Here is a 16,812-nt window from a genome sequence, read left to right as displayed (position 1 = left end):
CCAATTAATAGAGTAGTCAAATGTCACACTTGGGAATCTCTCTCTCTCTCTCTCTCTCTCTCTCTCTCTCACACACACACACACACACACACACTTCTACTATTAAAGCATTTTCTCATTTATACTATTGTTTAAAATAATCCTTATTATCACAGAGAATTTGCAGATAATAATCCCAGACTATGCAGGAGTTTCTATCCTTAATTAGAAAATGAGTAAATCAAGGCCCAGAGTGGTCAAGTGATGTGGCCAAAGGCACACAGCCGGTCAGAGGCAAGGAGAAAACCTAGGCATCACACGCTAATTCTCATTCCACAGATGGGTACCATGGAAGGAGAGAGAAAAAAATGGTACCCCGCCTCTGAGCCAGCAGAGGAAGCATGACAGAGCAGAGAACACACCCATGAAGGGCTAGACCTTGCCTGAGAAAGGTGAAAGAGGAAAAAAAAAAAAAAGCTATGTAAATCAAATGTGAATGTAGGATTGAGTAAAAAGAGCTGGGACTCAAGAGGCTTAGGACCTCATTCTGCACGTCACATCTATCTCAATTTTGTCATTAAAAAAATGGGGATGAAAGAAATGGCCCTTGGGGAGAAGGATATAAGATGACAATTACAGCAATAGCTACCATTGATGGAGCACTTATGATAAGCCCCTTTCAGAGTTATTTGTTAAATGCTTTCCAGGATTTATCTTGCCCAATCTTCACTTCAATCCTCTGAGGCAGGTACAATTATTTTCCACATTTTAGCAAACAGGAAACAGGCTGATGAGAGTCAACCCCTTCCCTGAAGCCACAGTGCAAACCATGGGGGTGACAGGATCTGAATCATGACCCTAACTCAGGGGCTAGGAACACGAGCATGATGCAGGACAAGACTTCCTCCTTACTAAGCTGCTCTGCTGCTGGGGAGTCTGTGTGAACTGACAGGATGGGGGTCTCTTGGCTTTCAGATTATAGCAGTTCTTAGTCATGACTGATAAAATCATGTTTGTTTGTTTTTGTGCAAAGACAACCATCTTAAAAATGCACCCAGCATTCCTCGAAGTATATGCTACTAAAATTGATTTTAAGATTGCAGTGTTTTCTTTTTTGGGAGTACCAGGGATTGAACTTGAGGGCACTCAACCACTGAGCCACATCCCCTGCCCTATTAAAAAATTTTATTTAGAGACAGGATCTCACTGAGTTGCTTAATGCCTCACTATTGTTGAAGCTAGCTTCGAACTCTGATCTTCCTGCCTCAGCCTCCTGAGCTGCTGGGAGATTGCAGTGTTTTCTGATAAAAATTAATTTATCTGAAATAATTTCGAAGGGTCTTGCATCTGGGCCATTCCTGCAACTAACCTACAGACCTAGGATTCCCACTTACCTTCAAACTGGTAAGTACTGATTCAAACGTACAACCACCTCACACAATTCTAAGTTAATTCTAAGTTTCTATTCTGCTTTATGGCATAGAATACACAAGGCCATATTATAAAGAGGTTCTATTTGGTCCAAATGTGAAATATGAAAAAATAGTTTGCATCCAGAGGAATTAAAAGACCTGGTTAACACAAGTTCTATTTTGTTTTGTAATGTTAACAGTCTCAGGAGAAACAATATCACTGATAGTAGACTTCCCCAAGGATGAAAATGTTCCATGTCCCCAAGCACATTGACAGCAGTCCCTACCTTTTCCTCCAAAGTTTGATTTTTTTTTTTTTACCCCTGTGCTTCAATTCCTTGTCACTATAAATCATCATGTTTATGAATATCTAGATTCTGCTTGTGGGTAAGCTCTTTTATCACTGTCATTTTGATATCCCAGATACTGCACAGTTGGGCTGCCTGTCAGGTTGGTTCCAGATGAAAAAAATAAAAGCTATCTGATGATGATACTGGAATGGTCCCAGAACTTTCTGAGGCTAACTGTGCTTGTTTGGACAAGTTTCAGTACTGAATGTGGTTCACTCAGGTGTACACAGGGTAGAGAAGATGGACGCAATGCAGGATCAACTCATCACATGAGAGTTATCATCAGGGAGGTTGGAAAATGCTTGGTGGCCATGCTTGGCTAATAGGGAACCAGGAAAAGCTCAAGACAGACTGCATCTTCCTTCACCTTGGGGGTCAATGTCTCCTCCACTAGACTGCTCTGAGCAGTTAGAATATTCATTTTTAGTTCTTAAATCAAGGAAAAAACCCTCAGTAACCCAGGCTCCTCCCCTCCTTAGTCCTCTGTTCCTGCAGGTTCCCATATATGGATTTACAGAGTCAAGTCTGCACGCTGGATGTCATGGATGCAAATGATACATAAATCACGGGGACAGTATTAAGTCGCCAAGATTAACCAGGGAGCAACTGTTCTGTAACTAAATTCTTTAAAACTTTTGTTTAAAAGAACATTAGGAGAAAGCAGATGCCTTTATGCTTCTTTCCCTTTGATTTGGGATTTCCTAAATAACTACAAATTTGTTCTTTCCTATTGGTCAGATGCGAGACATATAGCTCCACTCACAGGGACTGGGAGCAGAAGGAGGCACCTATGACTTACCCCCTATCTTTTTTTTGTCACTGGCAAAAAATAGCACAAACAGAGGTATAGCCCTCAGCTGCCTCTGCTTGCCCCAGTCTCTATCCCCGGCTGGAGACATCAAGCTGCCAGGAAACCAACGCTGAATGTCTGTCTAGAGGCTGTGACATGTAATCATGTTATTGCATTAACATTTATATGTATTATCTCATCTAATTCTTAGGCTTGCATGAGCTGAATACTGTTATTACTCCCAATTTATCAGTGATAAAATAGGAGAAACAACTTGCCCAGGATCGTATACCTAAGGAATTGAGGATCTGGAATTTAAACTCTGCTGGTCTGACTCCATATTCTTATTCACTGGTCACTGGGGCCTGCCTTTACTGTCCTACGCGCCCAGTCTTTGGGGGTGAGGTGACGTCCCTCGAAAGCATTTTGCCCATTCGTCCCCTAACTCAGACCTTGGGTGATGGAGCAAAGAGAAAGAGGAGTAGGGTGACTTGTGAGGAGACTGACAAAGTTGTCCACAGAACTTTTCTTCTACAATTCTGATTAAAATGAACAAAACATAAAAACTCAACCCAAAAGAAGCACAGTTGGCAACCAAAGAAGGAAAAGGGTAAAAATGAATGCAATAAATTAAGAAGAAAAAAAGTAGTACTAGAGACAGAAAATTCTGGAGCAGAGCAGAGAGGCATGGTGCCCAGCCCCCAGAGCTTCATAGGTCCGTCAACACAGGGAACAAACTCTCCCGTGACTCTGCCAGGAAGGCGAGCCAGTGGCTGGGTCTCGGGATGGAGGTGCCTGCCAAGAAGCTGTGGCCCTAGTCCAGGACAGAGAGGCCTAGAGCAGAACTCAGTCAGTGCTGAGGGCCACCAGTGTGATTTCAGCAGCCTCTTCCCTAAAGTCCTAAAAGGCCAATTAAAAGTCAGGTCTTACTATTCAGAATTCCCCTCCCCAGAGGAGGAGGGAGAGTTAGAGGAACTCACAAGCGGGGGATCAGGCCAACAGAGTAAACCCAGCATAGAGGACGCTCACCCAAGCGCTCAGTAACCTAGGAGATGGCAAATCCCTTTCCTTACCTTCCTCAAACCCATCCCGGAAGGAACCCGAACGGCTCATGGTTCTGCTCTTCTCATCCAAGGACATGGAGCTATTCCGGAAGCGGCTATCAGTGTACGGATCATACTGCCCATCGGCGTTGGACAGGCTGTGGGTTCTCAGCATGGTTGGGTTGGACAAGCTCATCTGGGTGACAGTGGTGGGGCTCGCTGGGATGAGAGGAACGGAATCAAATGTTGCAAATTCATGTCTCTGTTCAAATCCCAGATGGGGATAGAGAGGAGACTCCTTATCATCAGCCATACGCGCTCCTGCCAACTTCTCTCCCTTGTCTATTTTCTAAAAGGTAGTCGAATCAGCCTAGGAGCTACACACTTAGAGCTAAAAATATGGGAGGGAAGGCGGGTCAGTTCCAAAGCAAGGCTCTGGGCCTTGGCGTTCCAACTTGGCACGTTCAGACAAGCCAGTGTCACCTTCCAGGCATGAGCTAATTACTCCCCGGGCTCATCTGGAACAATTCTCTCTAAAGCCAAAAGCCCAAAATAGTCCAACCAGGCTTTTGATCAGATGGGAAGCATTTGTGCATGACAAGAATCTCTTGCTGCAAAGAGTTATGGCTGGGAAAGAACAATATGAACACAGGTCTCACTGCCTCGGAAAAGGAGCATTTAATAATGATGTACAAAGAGCTTCAACACGAGGGGGCACATTTACTTAGCTAAAACTAGCTTTCTGACTAAAATTTTATCCATGTCAGTATTAGTATTACACAGTATTTTCAGAGGTACCTATTGAGTTATTCAAAACTGAGTTAAACCTCACTTGATCACAAGCCACACCTATCCTTAAAGACTCTGAATTTACTATTTACAATATTCAGAAAAGGCTTCCTCTCTGAATACTGAGAGGAGACTGGAACATATTTTCCCCCTCTATCCATCCTCCACAGCTCAGCTCCCATCCCACTGCTTCCCCAAAACCTCTGCCAATAATGCCCACTGGCACCGATCTTTTCCTAACTGTATATATAATATTCACTATCTGATTCTATTCTGTTATTACATGGTTTTCCTTAAAGCTTTGGATTGTTCTCTTTTATTCTGTTTTATAGGTCTGCGTGGGTGTGTTTTTCTCTTAGAAAAGAATCCACTGACATGTCAACAGGGACTGTGTTACAAATTCTTCTCCTTTCCCATTGTGCCAGTCAAAGCATATGTCAGCAGCAAGCATTTCCAAGAAGACTTGTTCAATCAAAACTTCACTTTTATTTCCAGCTTAATAAGGGAGCAAGAATGACCAAGCATGAGATATGCTGTAAAACCCTCTTTAAAGGTCTAAGAAATGGAATGCATTCTCTTGAAGAATGGGCTGGTCTGTTTGCCTTCCCTAAACCAACTGCAGGAAGAGAATGACTGGCTAGCGTACCCCAAACTTTGCTAGTCTCTTTATTTCTTTTATTATCTCCTATAATCAAACTACATCACTGAAGGCTGATCAGACAATGAGAGGGATGTGACTACCTTTGTATTCCAAATCCCAAGACAACCTCCTCTCTGTGGATAATACAGTCTATGGCTCATGACAAGTAGCTACTCACCAAGCTGGGAAAAGTTGAATCTCGTTCCAGAGGGAGAAGTCACACTGGAGCCAGAGGAAAAAGGGGAATTGGTGGCGGTGTCCTGCAGGCCTCCAGCAGAGTGGGACCTTAACCATTCTTTTGCATCTTCTTGTGTGCGAAGCTGGGAGGTGGGAGTATACCTGGGCAGACAGAAACCAGGCTGGAATGAACTATGAACAACACTTATGAAAATGATCTCCGTGGAGCTGATGACGATATATAAAAAGAAAATACATATCCAAAGCTGGTTTAAAAAAAACCATATCCCTACACACCCTGAAACTTCTGAAGTTTCTTAAAACCTTTTATGCTACTTGGCTGCATTTGGAGAAAATTATAATTCTTTCAATTTGGAGGGAATACCTAAAGGGAAGAAGTTTGGTAAATGCTCAAAAGAGCCGTCACTGGGCGTAACTATAACATGTTGATTCACGACAGTGTCATGTCAAAACCCCCACCTTGACAGTACAGAGGCAACAGAAGGATCTGCTGTTAGAGCTTCGAGGAAGTTTCAGTTAGGTGACTCCTGGCATCTGTATTCTACAGCACAATTAAGTAGCCATGAATCACAGCATGTTAGAAAGCTGAGGTGTGAAGGGAGGGCTGAAGACACTGATGCTCACAGCAGTCGCTGCAATCTAGCACATACGAGCCTTCACAGAAGGAACCCCAAGTTACTGTGATTGGCATGAGAAGGTCTTCAGAAGTCATGTGGCCCACCTTCTGTTGTGCTCTGGAATGTACTTGGTAATGACCTTGAACACCTCATTGTGCCAGATGCCTGTATGGGCATCATCTCTCTAAAGCCTAAGATTATTCTCATCTTATGTTCTGAGAAGGTGAGCTCCCTGTCCTGTGTCACAGAGCTGAGATTTCAATCCATGTTTTCTGACTCCAAAATCCATGCTCTTTTCTTTGTACCCGCTGACAACATCTAGAATTCCTAAAGCACCCAGGACTTTTGCATTATGACTGCTGATTAGGTAATGACAGAGATTCATTTGGCTTTAAAAAAGGGTGCAACCAGTGTGTGTTGAGGGAGTGAACTTGACAGGGAGAGCCAGAGTGAAAGGGAACACAGAAATGCTTCTTCCTGAAGGGTTTTCCTATGGTCAATGGACTTACAACTTTCTAAAGCACACTAGTTGCTTGTAAATAGATTGTCACAGATCCCTATTGTGAATTTTTCCAAATACCAAATTTTAAAAGCCACAGTGACATAATTTTGATAGGGCAGATATGTTACAGAAATATACCATTTCAAAACATTAATATTAGAACCTAGGTTCCTTTGGGGACAAAGAGGGGCATCGATGTCAAATTGGTATAAGGAGAGGCCGCTGCTTAAAGCATCGAGCACAGTCGCCACATGAACTCTCAAGTACCAAAGGCCATGCTGACTTGAAGGCCACAGAGTGAATGCCCTCTCCCAGGCTGTCGGGAGATGTTAACACTCTCCTTAGAATTGACTTTACTTGGGGCTCCTATTGAAAGGAAGCATTGATACCTACCTCGTATTACTGTTCAAAATGCGCTCAGTCTTAAGAGCTGCAGGTTAATCAACTAGACATACATGACGGCAATGAAACATCGCATTCCAAGTTCCATTTTAGGCAAAAGCACTTAATGCTTAGCTCAGGGTGAAGCCAATGCTATGAAGAATGAGGTGTTTAGGAAGCAGGAGAGATGACAGTCAGACCATGGGGGAGGCAGGAGCAAATTGGAGTTCCTAGGGTTGGCACAGTGAGGTGGATGGTATGAGCAGCGGTGACTTATAGCATCCTGTTTTACCAGAATGAGCCCCCCAAATGAACAAAGCCATGACTTACTATACATGGAAGGATATTCCTTCCTGGTAGTCTCTATTGTCATACATACACACCACATCTTGGTGGGGGTGTTGAAAGCCAACTGGTTATCAATTAGAACATCTACATAAGAGCAAGGTATCTGTCTTTAGCAGTATTTTTTTTTTCTTCAATCCAAAAAGTTAAATGTTTTTAAATCGGGAGTGAAATATCCCTCTTCCTTGGCTCTGGAGCTATCTAATAAACCAGCACGCTATAAGTCATGTTCTTTCTGCTAGAAGACAGCCATGTGGACAGAATGGTTGAGAAGTGCTCAGGAATGAAGCCCACTGGGGCCCAGCAGTAGCAGCGGCTGCTCTCTGGGCTTGCCCAGGGACGTCTGTCATGAGATGGTTGTATCACATCAAGCCTGAAGAAGCACAAGCCCCTGCTCAAGCAAATAAGCCACAGATGGAGAGATGAGAACTAGTGGGATCCACGGGAGCGGTCATCCAAAAGGTCCTGCTGCAGTGGCCAAAGCAGGATCCCCGGCCCAGTCCAAACCCCCACCAGCCATGAGAGAGCCACACAGCCAAGCTCCAAGGCTACAACAGATGGCATGGGTGCAAGGAGACAGATACCTGAGTCCTTTCTTAGGCAAAGTGTTCCTATCAAGGTGCGGGTCACTGTAGGAAAGTTAAAACAAAAAGAAGAACTTCAGAGAAGCACAGGGAGCAGGGAATGCGAAGGGGAGAAGGCTGGGGAAGAGGCCAAAGAGCCCTGAGGAAGAGACTCCCATCACCAGGGAGAGCCCTCTTACCCAGCTCTGCATGCAACACATCCCCACCCAGGAAAGCAAAAGGAGCCCTGTCCTGGGTCTGAGCTGACACAGTACATACTTTACCCCAAGTCACCAGGTGGCCTGAGTCGCTCAACCCCAATCGTTTCTCCTTTTCCACAGGTTCAAAGCCAAACTCAGGGGCTGCCCCACCTTGAAGCAGAGCCCTTGCTGCCCATCTCTGTACTACCACCACCTTGGTTCCTTGGAGAGAGAAATACCAGTTTCCCTGCACCCTTAGCTCTGGCCCGCCTCCTAAATGCCACTGGCAATGGCTTCAAGAGGGAGAATGGACTTGTTGAAGGGGTTCAAGGGGCCAGCAGTCTGCATATTTGAAATTCATCTGTAACAAAGTGAATTCCAGGTCCCTCTCCATTTCTCCCTGTTTCTAACCTAGCAAAGGCATAACAGGGAGCTGAGCCCTGGGCTGGAGTCGGGCAAGTTACAACTTGCTGGCTGACGGAGTCAAGGCATTTAGATTTCCAAAGAACAGGGTTTAAAGGCTTGTTTTGTGAGTCTGACAAAAACAAAGTTTTTGCTGTTGATGGGGTGAAGAGGGTTTCCATTAATTTTTTTTTCCCTTAGCATGAAACAACATTTGCTTGTTATGTTTGGCGAAGCTATTGCTCCTCCACAAGTTTAAGGTCAATTTCCATCCCTGAGGCCCACCCACAGCTGGGGGTGAACACAAGCTTCTATAATCTGCATATTCTTCTCATTATCATTACAGGAAAGGGGCACACTGAACACAACAGTCTGCACGACAGGAGGAGCCAAACTGCAGGGAAGGACTTTGAAAGGGAGAAGAGCCAGCTGCATGGGGAGGGGCTGACAAGAGCAGAGGGCCAAGCTGCACAGTGGGTGGTACACCATTTCTGGGCTGGGGTGGGGAAGCAATGGCAGGAATCTGGGGAGCAGGGAACATGCTACAGGAGACCACAGGAGACCATGGGAGATGCAAGGGAGAGCCTGTGCCACTCCAGGTCAAGGGGCAGATTTTGAGGTGGCCTTCCCATGCTGGGAATGAAAGGGCCAGCCCAGCTCCACCTCCCTGAGCTTCAGACAGCAGAACAGACACTCACTGGCATGTCTGGGTGTCACAGAATACACCAGAACCACAAACACAAGCAGAAGCCTCAGGCCAACAGCCTTGCACAAAACATCTGGCTTGACAACAGACAGGCAGAGGAGCCGGGAGGCCTGTGTGGGGCCCCAGCCTACAACATCATTACCTGTCCTGTTTCCTGGGCAGAGTACTTCTGCAGAACTTAGGGCTAGCAGCAGGGGAAGAGAGAGGGCTAGAAATCCAGGCAGGTAGAAAACAAGAGAAGGAACATTAGACTGAAGAAAAGGAGAAGCGTTGTTACACACAAGTGATATTTTCCTCTTTACTTTCCTCTTTACTAACCTCTTAACCAGGTTTCTTCCCCAAGTGCAGAAACTGGCCACACATCACTACTGCAGTGAAAGCCAGGGCTCTGAGGACACTTTCAGTTTCTTGATTTCCTATCACTGTGGCCAGTGGCAATTCGGTGGAAGGGTGTTTGCTATGACACTAAATCTACCCAGCAGCCCAATGAACATCCAGCCACCACACGTTTCGTGGCTGCACTGGAACAGCCGCCCCCTTTGCACAATTACAAATGGGAGGGGAAAGAAGGCACTGATGAATGAACAGAGTAAAATGGGAGGATTTCAAAGGCTGAATGCCATTTCAAATGGTAGCACAGATCTGCACCCAAGAGACATCCAGCAGCTCTAGGATAACCAAGGATAACCGCAGGACAAAGAGGTAACAGAAAGCATAGTCAAGCTAAATTCCATCCCAAATTGGCCTCCCTGTGAAAGAGCAATAACTAGAAAGAACGAAATCTTGCAGGCAAAGGTGAATTAACATTTGGGGTTCCTAACCTAATCTCTGTGCTCTGGAAACAGCTTCTTCCTGAGAGAGAGGGGGTAGGGGACAGCCAGGGGCACAGCACCAACCTTTCCGACAGTGTGGTCTTCACACTGTTGGTTCGGACAAAGGGCGTCAGAGAGTCATCCTTAGAGGAGGCGATCAGGCCAGTGGAGGAATTGTGGCTCAGTCCCCCTCCACTGCCGAGGGAGATGTCAATGGACTCGCAGCTGGTGTGGAGGCTGCTCACAGACTGGAAGCCCAGGCCATCCTTGCTAACTGCTGAGGAGCTGCTGGCAGTGGTGCCCCAGGTCAGGCTGTTGGAAGGGCCCGAGTGGGCAGAGCTGGGGCTGGAGGCTAGAGGAGACTGGGTGAGGTCCAGGTTCTTACTGTAGAGAGGGCTGCTGCCACCACTGCTCAGGATGCCGCTGCCTGACGGGGAGTCTAAGTTACCTTGCTGGCTCATGGTGGCATGAGGATTGGAGATAACCACCGAATTTTTCATGTTTTCAGCTGTGGCGATGGGCACTTGCTTGGTAGGCTTCCCACCAAAGAGTCTGTGAAGAGACAAAGGGTTGTGTGGGATGAACACCCAGGCCAAGGGGCGCCGAGTTGTTAAGAGGAGAGTAGGGCATAGCGGGCAGCAAGACTCCCTGGAGAGGGAGACACCATCTGTCCTACTGAATTGAAAAAAAGTTGGCCAAAGGCCTGGACATGACACCTCTATCACAAGTGCCAACTGCAAGTTCTAGGATGCAGCTGAGATCCTGTTCCTCTCTGAACCAATGAGTGGTGAGGAAGGCTCGTCCTTCTACTGGGCTAGTCACACTGGTCCAAGGTGGCACCTCCATTTCTTTCTATAGACTAACTAGAAAACTGTCCTGGCCCAGGAAACATCTAAGAGGGAAGAGCTATCTAAGTCATTTTCCTATCCGTGACACAAAGCTGACAGCTCAATCCCAGTCGCTAAGCACAATGCAAGGAATCAAGAACATAAGTCTAGATCTGGATGGGGCCTGGGAAAAGTATCTTCACAGATTAATCCTCAAAGGAAAGCCCCAAAGATGTATATTTTAGGGTAGGAGACATACACAGAAAACTTGCTGGGTTCACAAGACATTAGCCCAGACATGCTGGGTACAAATCATGCCTCTGGAACAGACACACAGAAGTGCCACTTCATGTCATCTCCCTGATCAACAATGCAGTACAGGAAATGGCATACAGGCCCCCTTCTTCCATCAGCACAGAGTTCTCTGCCAACTGTGGAGATGGCTTAGAGTCACATTCAAGTAATGCAAGGGCCTTATTCCACCCAGAGTAAAAGTGATGAAACTATAGACAGACTGTGTTTCACCCACATACTCAAAGTGATGACCTATGTCATCTCCAATCCTGCAAATTTTACTCATTATAAAGATAAGCAGACATAGAACCAATAATCCTCAACCAATCCTCACCACAGTATCTGGTGACAGAAGAGAAATGCTTTTCCCCTGGTGAAAACCAGATAATGAAATACAGTATTGTAGAATCTTGGCTTTAGAATGTTCACATACTTCCAGTTACGGGGACCTCAGTACTAACGGGTAACTTGCTCCATTGCCAAGCTCTTCTGTAACTGTTAGAAAACCAAAATCGGATTCTTCTTTTCCTGTCTTTTATGCAACTGTTCCCCATCCCAAAGACAAGTCCAGTCTTTGTCTGTGAGTCCTTCGAATCATCTCAAGACTTAGCTACCTCCCTTCACTCTCCATATTAATGCACAGCAAGAGAATCAAGAACAATTTAGGGAAAGTGAGATTCACTTTGGGGCTCAGTGCAGACCTAAGGAGCTGCATGCATTCTCACGTATTGGGTCACACCAGCCTCAGGGTCTAGTGAAATACCTTTGTAGTTACTAAAGGGAATCTGTAATACCAAAGAGCAGATATTACATGTGATACTTGAGACAAGAAGCAGAGAAAATTTTCATTTACAAGGCAAACTGTTAAAACAACAAAGAGCAGGCCAATAGGACGTTCCCCCTCAAAAAAAAAAAAAATCATTACTGAAATTCTAATAATCAAGTCTAGACAAAGGACAGTGAACAGCTTCATTATACCTTTCAAGTGGAATGCTGCTTCTGAAGTCTTTTCAACATTCCCACTCACCCCCAAGTATGTACGTGCCTTTAGTTTTTCATTTTTCACTGCTTCATTTTCCGTCCTTGGGACTCATTCTTTCTTATAACAAGAAATCTCCTGGGGAGGTTGAATGAGCTCTAAACTATGCTCAGCTTCGATGTAAGGATGGTCCAATGGGCAACGAGATAATATAAGCAGGCAAAATGTCAAAGAAATGATTAAAAAACAGTGAATACTGTTTCTACATTAAGAAATTCTACCGAGTGTGGAAATGTGGAAAAATGATGCCTTTTTAAGGTAATGGGAAATCAATTTCTCCTTTTCAGAAATTGTTCTGCTTTAAGAGGTTTTCTTTTCTTTCTTTTTTTTTTTTTTTAAAGAAAGTTAAAATTTCAGAGACTAACTTGGAAGTATGTATGTGGTATTAAAAAGAACACTGGGATGTACAGAAAAGATCCAGCTAAGATCAATGTTTCTCACAATGAGGAAGCTCAGTCACAGAGTTACCAAGATCAGAAAAAAAAAATTACTTGCTTTCCTTGGGCTACTGACCCTGTCCTAAGAGTGTATCAAGACCTCATCTAGGATAATAATCAACTTTTACTGAGTGTTGAGTTTACTATGGCCAGATCTAGCTGCAAAGATTAACTTTACAAAAACCTTAGGAGAAGAATCATCATCCCCATTTTACAGATAAGGAAGCTGAAGCAGAGTTGTTAACAAAGGTTACACAGTGGTTAATTAAGATGGTCTCATAATTTGAACCTAGAATGATGATTCCAGAGGTTTGCCTTTTTCTATCCCAACAGGGAAAAATAACCCATGGACTACAAAATTGCAGGCAGAAACTGCCTGAACAACTTTATCTAAAAGGACTGAAGTAGAAGAAAAATAGAGGTTACTTTAACTGAGAAACAGGATTTTTATTTTTTGTACTAGGGATTGAACCTAGGGTTGCTTAACCACTGAGCCACATCCAGCCCTTTTTATTTTTTTTAATTTGAGACAGGGTCTTAGTAAGTTTCTAAGTCTGACCTCCAACTTGCAGTCCTCTTGCCTGAGCCTCCTGAGTTGCTGGAATTATAGGCATGCAGCACCACCACCATGCCCGGCAAGAAGAAACAAGAACTTCTTAACCTAGGATGCCCTTTCACCTACTGCAGCTCTGCTTGGTACCATTTATTTTCCCACTTACCTGCGGAGAGTTGGGGAGGCCACATCTGGGTACTTAGTCCCAGGCTGGAGAGTGGCCTGAGCCGAGCTGGGCACAGGCTGGGCAACCGGGTTCACTTTCACCGAGTTACAGGAAGCCACGCTCTCATTGTCCGAGGAGATGCCTTTCTCCTTATCTGTCTGGTTGACCAGACCTGGTAGCGAGCTGCCCAGGGCCGTTTTGGAAGGCTCCCTGAGCTTCGGCACCGGCAGGCCTGCAGACTTGCTGCTCATGTTGGAATCTATGCTGCTGGTACTAGACCTGTTCCCAGCCCCATTCCGGCTGTTGGACTTACTGGGCCTCGGCAAACTCCGGTACTGCAAGTTTGTCCGGGAGCTGAGAGACAGATACCCATCGTCCTGATTCTGAGCCCCATCCATGCTCGTCTTCCGTCCAGTTGACCGACCGACAAGCGCAGATGACTTTGGGATTTTGCCTAGTGTGGCTGACCTGCTGGTGACTGTGGCCCCGCTGGCTGTGATCATGGTGAGCCCAGCAGCAGAGCCACTCTGCTTCTTGAACCCAAAGCTATTGGTGTTGGCCGTAGGTGTCCTGGAGCTGCTGGGGAGGGGCTTTTTGGATTCGTCACCGCTGCTGCGGCCTGCGTCAGATGGGGAGCGCTTCACCTGGGAGGCTTTGGGTGAAAGCCTCCCCTTCTCAGACACCTTGGCATCGTCTGTTTTTCCTGAGAGAGAAATCAGCAAGGTTAGCCTGCGAACCAGGAGTCTGACTTCTAGCTTCCCTTACTCTGAAGAAGGGGCTCGTTTTCCCCTCAGGGACAGCAGTACCCTGAGGCCAAGGGAGAGAGTTTTCCATGAAGATCATCTAGTGTATTACTGTCAGGGAGTCTTTTAGGAAGTGCTGAGGATTTCACTTATTTGCGAAGCAGTCTAAATTTACCCAGGACACTATGAACAATGATAATGCATCCATAAAAATCATTGAAAAATAAAACTACTAGATCACAATCAACTGTTTTGCCCAGGAGCCTTTTTTCTGACCTTTGACCCTCGGTCCATTACAAGGCTGTGCCTAACACTTCCAGGTGGACTCATACCCTTGTTTGTCACCTATCTCCTAACTCACGGGTGACACTCAGCACACGGATATGCAGTTGAGCAGCCTGCACCAGGTGCGCCGAGGTTGCCTAGTATCTAGTTAAACCAATTTGGTGTACAGTTGAGAGGGGGTGGTTAAATTTATAATAAGTCCTCACTAGAGTTACGACAGTTTTGGGTTTTAAATTGGCAGCTGCAGACCCAGGACGGTGCTGGCCTCTTACTCACCAGTTCCCGGGGTCTTCAGCGCACCCGCAGGGGCCGACGGCTTGGTCCTTGGCATGGTGATGCCCACTTGTGCTGTCATGCCTCGCCGCCATGAGCCTGTCTGGGAGATGACGGGATTCCTCTTGCCCGACGTACTTTTGTCAGACTCATCCGACACGTCAGAAGGATTCCGCCTCCACTTGGAACCGGGCTCCATCTTTATGCCGCTGTCTGACCCTCCGTCTGATTTCTTGATGTCATCACCAGACCACAGGGAATTCCTCTCCACCTGTGAGTGTTTTTCAGCATCAGTCTGTGAACAGAGACTTCCTGCATTAGTCCTCCTCCAAGTCCTGGGCCAGGGTGGCCCTCGCTCCACACCCAAAAGGTCTGATACCCTGGACTTGGGCAGAGAATAAATATGAGGTAATTACTTTAGAAAAGTTCAGATTTTTAGAGCTGAGAATGTAGCTCAGAGGTAGAGCACTCACCCTGCATGTGAAAGGCCCTGGGTTCAACCCCCAGTACTGTAAAAAATAAATAAATAAAACTACTTTAAGAGTCTGGACTTCTGTATGCCGATTATCTTGTTAGAAAGCCTTTTGGTCCAAGGAAAGTAAAGAATATAAAGAAATCTCTTAGAAGAGAGAGGAAGAAAGTAAAAGGGACCAGAAAAAAAATGGGGAGAAGCCTGGGGTAGGGGGGTGGCAGAGCAGAGGGGGGTGTGACAGGAGTTCAGCCACCGGCTTCACTCTGGCACTTGGCGCAGGCCTCCAACCTCCGCAGCCGGGTCTCTAGCCAGCCTCCAGCCTCCCTGCCGGCTCCCTTTTTTCTGCTGCTTCCTATGCCTCCACTGGCAGGGAGACCTGCGGATCCAGCTCATCCCACAGCCCAACACAGGCAGGGGTGAGCTAGCAAGTGAAGGCAGCCGCTGGTTCCACCAGGATCAGGGGAGCCGGAGCTGGGAGGAGAAAAATCCTCAATGGCAACGGTGCTGCTCCCATTCTGGCTGCATTTATAGGCCACCGAGTGGCTCCCCTTGCAGGGTTTTGTTCTGACAAGGGATATAATTAGCCAGCTTTCTTTGGAAGAACCCTGACCTGCTGACCATGGAACCCAGGAGGGGACAGAAGTGTGATGTTAATGATCTGCTGTCCTGAAGACATAATGCAAACCAGAAGGCTTTGGAGGCCGCCTGGGGGTAACGCCAGGAGGGAGAAGCAGCAGTGTGAATGGAAGGCAGGTCAGCAATGCATCCAGGCACCTGAGGACCCAGAGTGGCTAGCATCGGCAAGACAGGCAATGGAGACGGACACTTGCAGGAACCTGGCCTGACCCGTGTCCTGAAACAGTGGTTAAACTCCTCCTCTGCAGAATCCCGTGGCTGAATGGGACACTGCAGACAGACAGGCAACCTAAGTTTATCCACCTCTCTCCCCAGCCCCTTCTCCCCTCGTGCATTCCACCTTATGGTTGCCTTCCTGTGCTTGGTCCCTCCTCCATCACAAACTGAACTCCAGCCAGGTAGGAGTATCAGAGATAAAGACACTCTCCCCGACTGTGAAGGCCCACCCTAGCTGTGGCCTGGAACACAGAGGGGAGAGCCCACCCTTCAATGGACAAGCAAGGGCCCAGTCGAGGCCTGGAGAGTAAATGAGTGAACATATGCACAAACTTCAACAAAATTACTTCGTCCAACTCTGCCATCGGAGAAGGAGACAAGGAGTTGAGTAGTCCAGTGTTCATCTCATACACGAGTAGAAAATTAACCCAACTGCCTCGGCCCAGTGTTCTCTTCCTCTGAACACTTCTGGCACATTCAGGCCTGCTACTTACCAGGCACCAAGGGAGGTGTGAGAATCGGTGGATAAGACTGATTCCCATCTTACAGAGTTTATAATCAGTGAGAGGCAGAGAGTGAAAAAAAACAAACACAAATAAATGTGCAACTATGAATTATGAAGATTCTTTATCAGGAAATGAACAAGGAGTCTGGGACAGACACCCTGGACACTGACGTGATTTAGGTTATGATGATGGGGGGGTGAGTTGTAGTCAGGTGATAACTTTTGGAAAAAGGGCCCTAAAGGATGAGAAGAGAGAAAGAGCTTCAGGAAGCGAATACCCGGCAGCAGGAACTGCATGTGCAAAGGCCCCAAGGCAGGAAAAAGCTTGGTTTTGAAAACATTCATTCCACAAATATTTTTTGGAAACCTCTATGTGTTGGGCAAGCTTATTTGCACTGGGAACACTACTGTGAACTAATTCAAATCCTTAACCTTTATGGAGGTTACATTTAAGCACATTCTTACATATTCTAATATGCTCGAATGATGTACTGAAAATTTAGCATATTCCACATCTTGGGATACTGTATTATTTATTTCCTTAATTGTTAGACCTATCTCTCCCAGTCAGATTGTAATGGTTCTAAAAACAGCAGCAGCAACAATAAACTAAGTGTGTACTTACTAAGTGAGAGGC

At 46.1% G+C, this 16,812-nt stretch overlaps 1 protein-coding gene across 9 annotated transcripts in view; it reads right to left on the bottom strand.

The window, feature by feature from the left end:
- The window catches only part of NAV2 (neuron navigator 2), a 701,871-nt gene that overhangs the window by 51,888 nt on the left and 633,171 nt on the right, over nucleotides 1-16,812 (bottom strand). For 6 of the 9 annotated variants that reach the window (XM_081282533.1, XM_081282536.1, XM_081282528.1 and 3 more), the window contains 7 exons: nucleotides 14,350-14,641; nucleotides 13,046-13,748; nucleotides 9,814-10,281; nucleotides 9,060-9,125; nucleotides 7,631-7,675; nucleotides 5,182-5,342; nucleotides 3,605-3,793 (listed from right to left, as the gene is read on the bottom strand). In XM_081282533.1, coding sequence (XP_081138659.1) covers nucleotides 3,605-3,793; nucleotides 5,182-5,342; nucleotides 7,631-7,675; nucleotides 9,060-9,125; nucleotides 9,814-10,281; nucleotides 13,046-13,748; nucleotides 14,350-14,641 — 1,924 coding nt within the window. The remainder of the gene's footprint in view (nucleotides 1-3,604; nucleotides 3,794-5,181; nucleotides 5,343-7,630; nucleotides 7,676-9,059; nucleotides 9,126-9,813; nucleotides 10,282-13,045; nucleotides 13,749-14,349; nucleotides 14,642-16,812) is intronic. The other 3 variants (XM_081282532.1, XM_081282529.1, XM_081282530.1) reach the window with 3 other exon arrangements.

Source organism: Spermophilus citellus, assembly GCF_964194105.1.
Source record: "Spermophilus citellus genome assembly, chromosome: 2".
In the NCBI taxonomy this organism is placed as follows: domain Eukaryota; kingdom Metazoa; phylum Chordata; class Mammalia; order Rodentia; family Sciuridae; genus Spermophilus; species Spermophilus citellus.
This window is presented reverse-complemented; position numbering and strand designations above follow the sequence as displayed.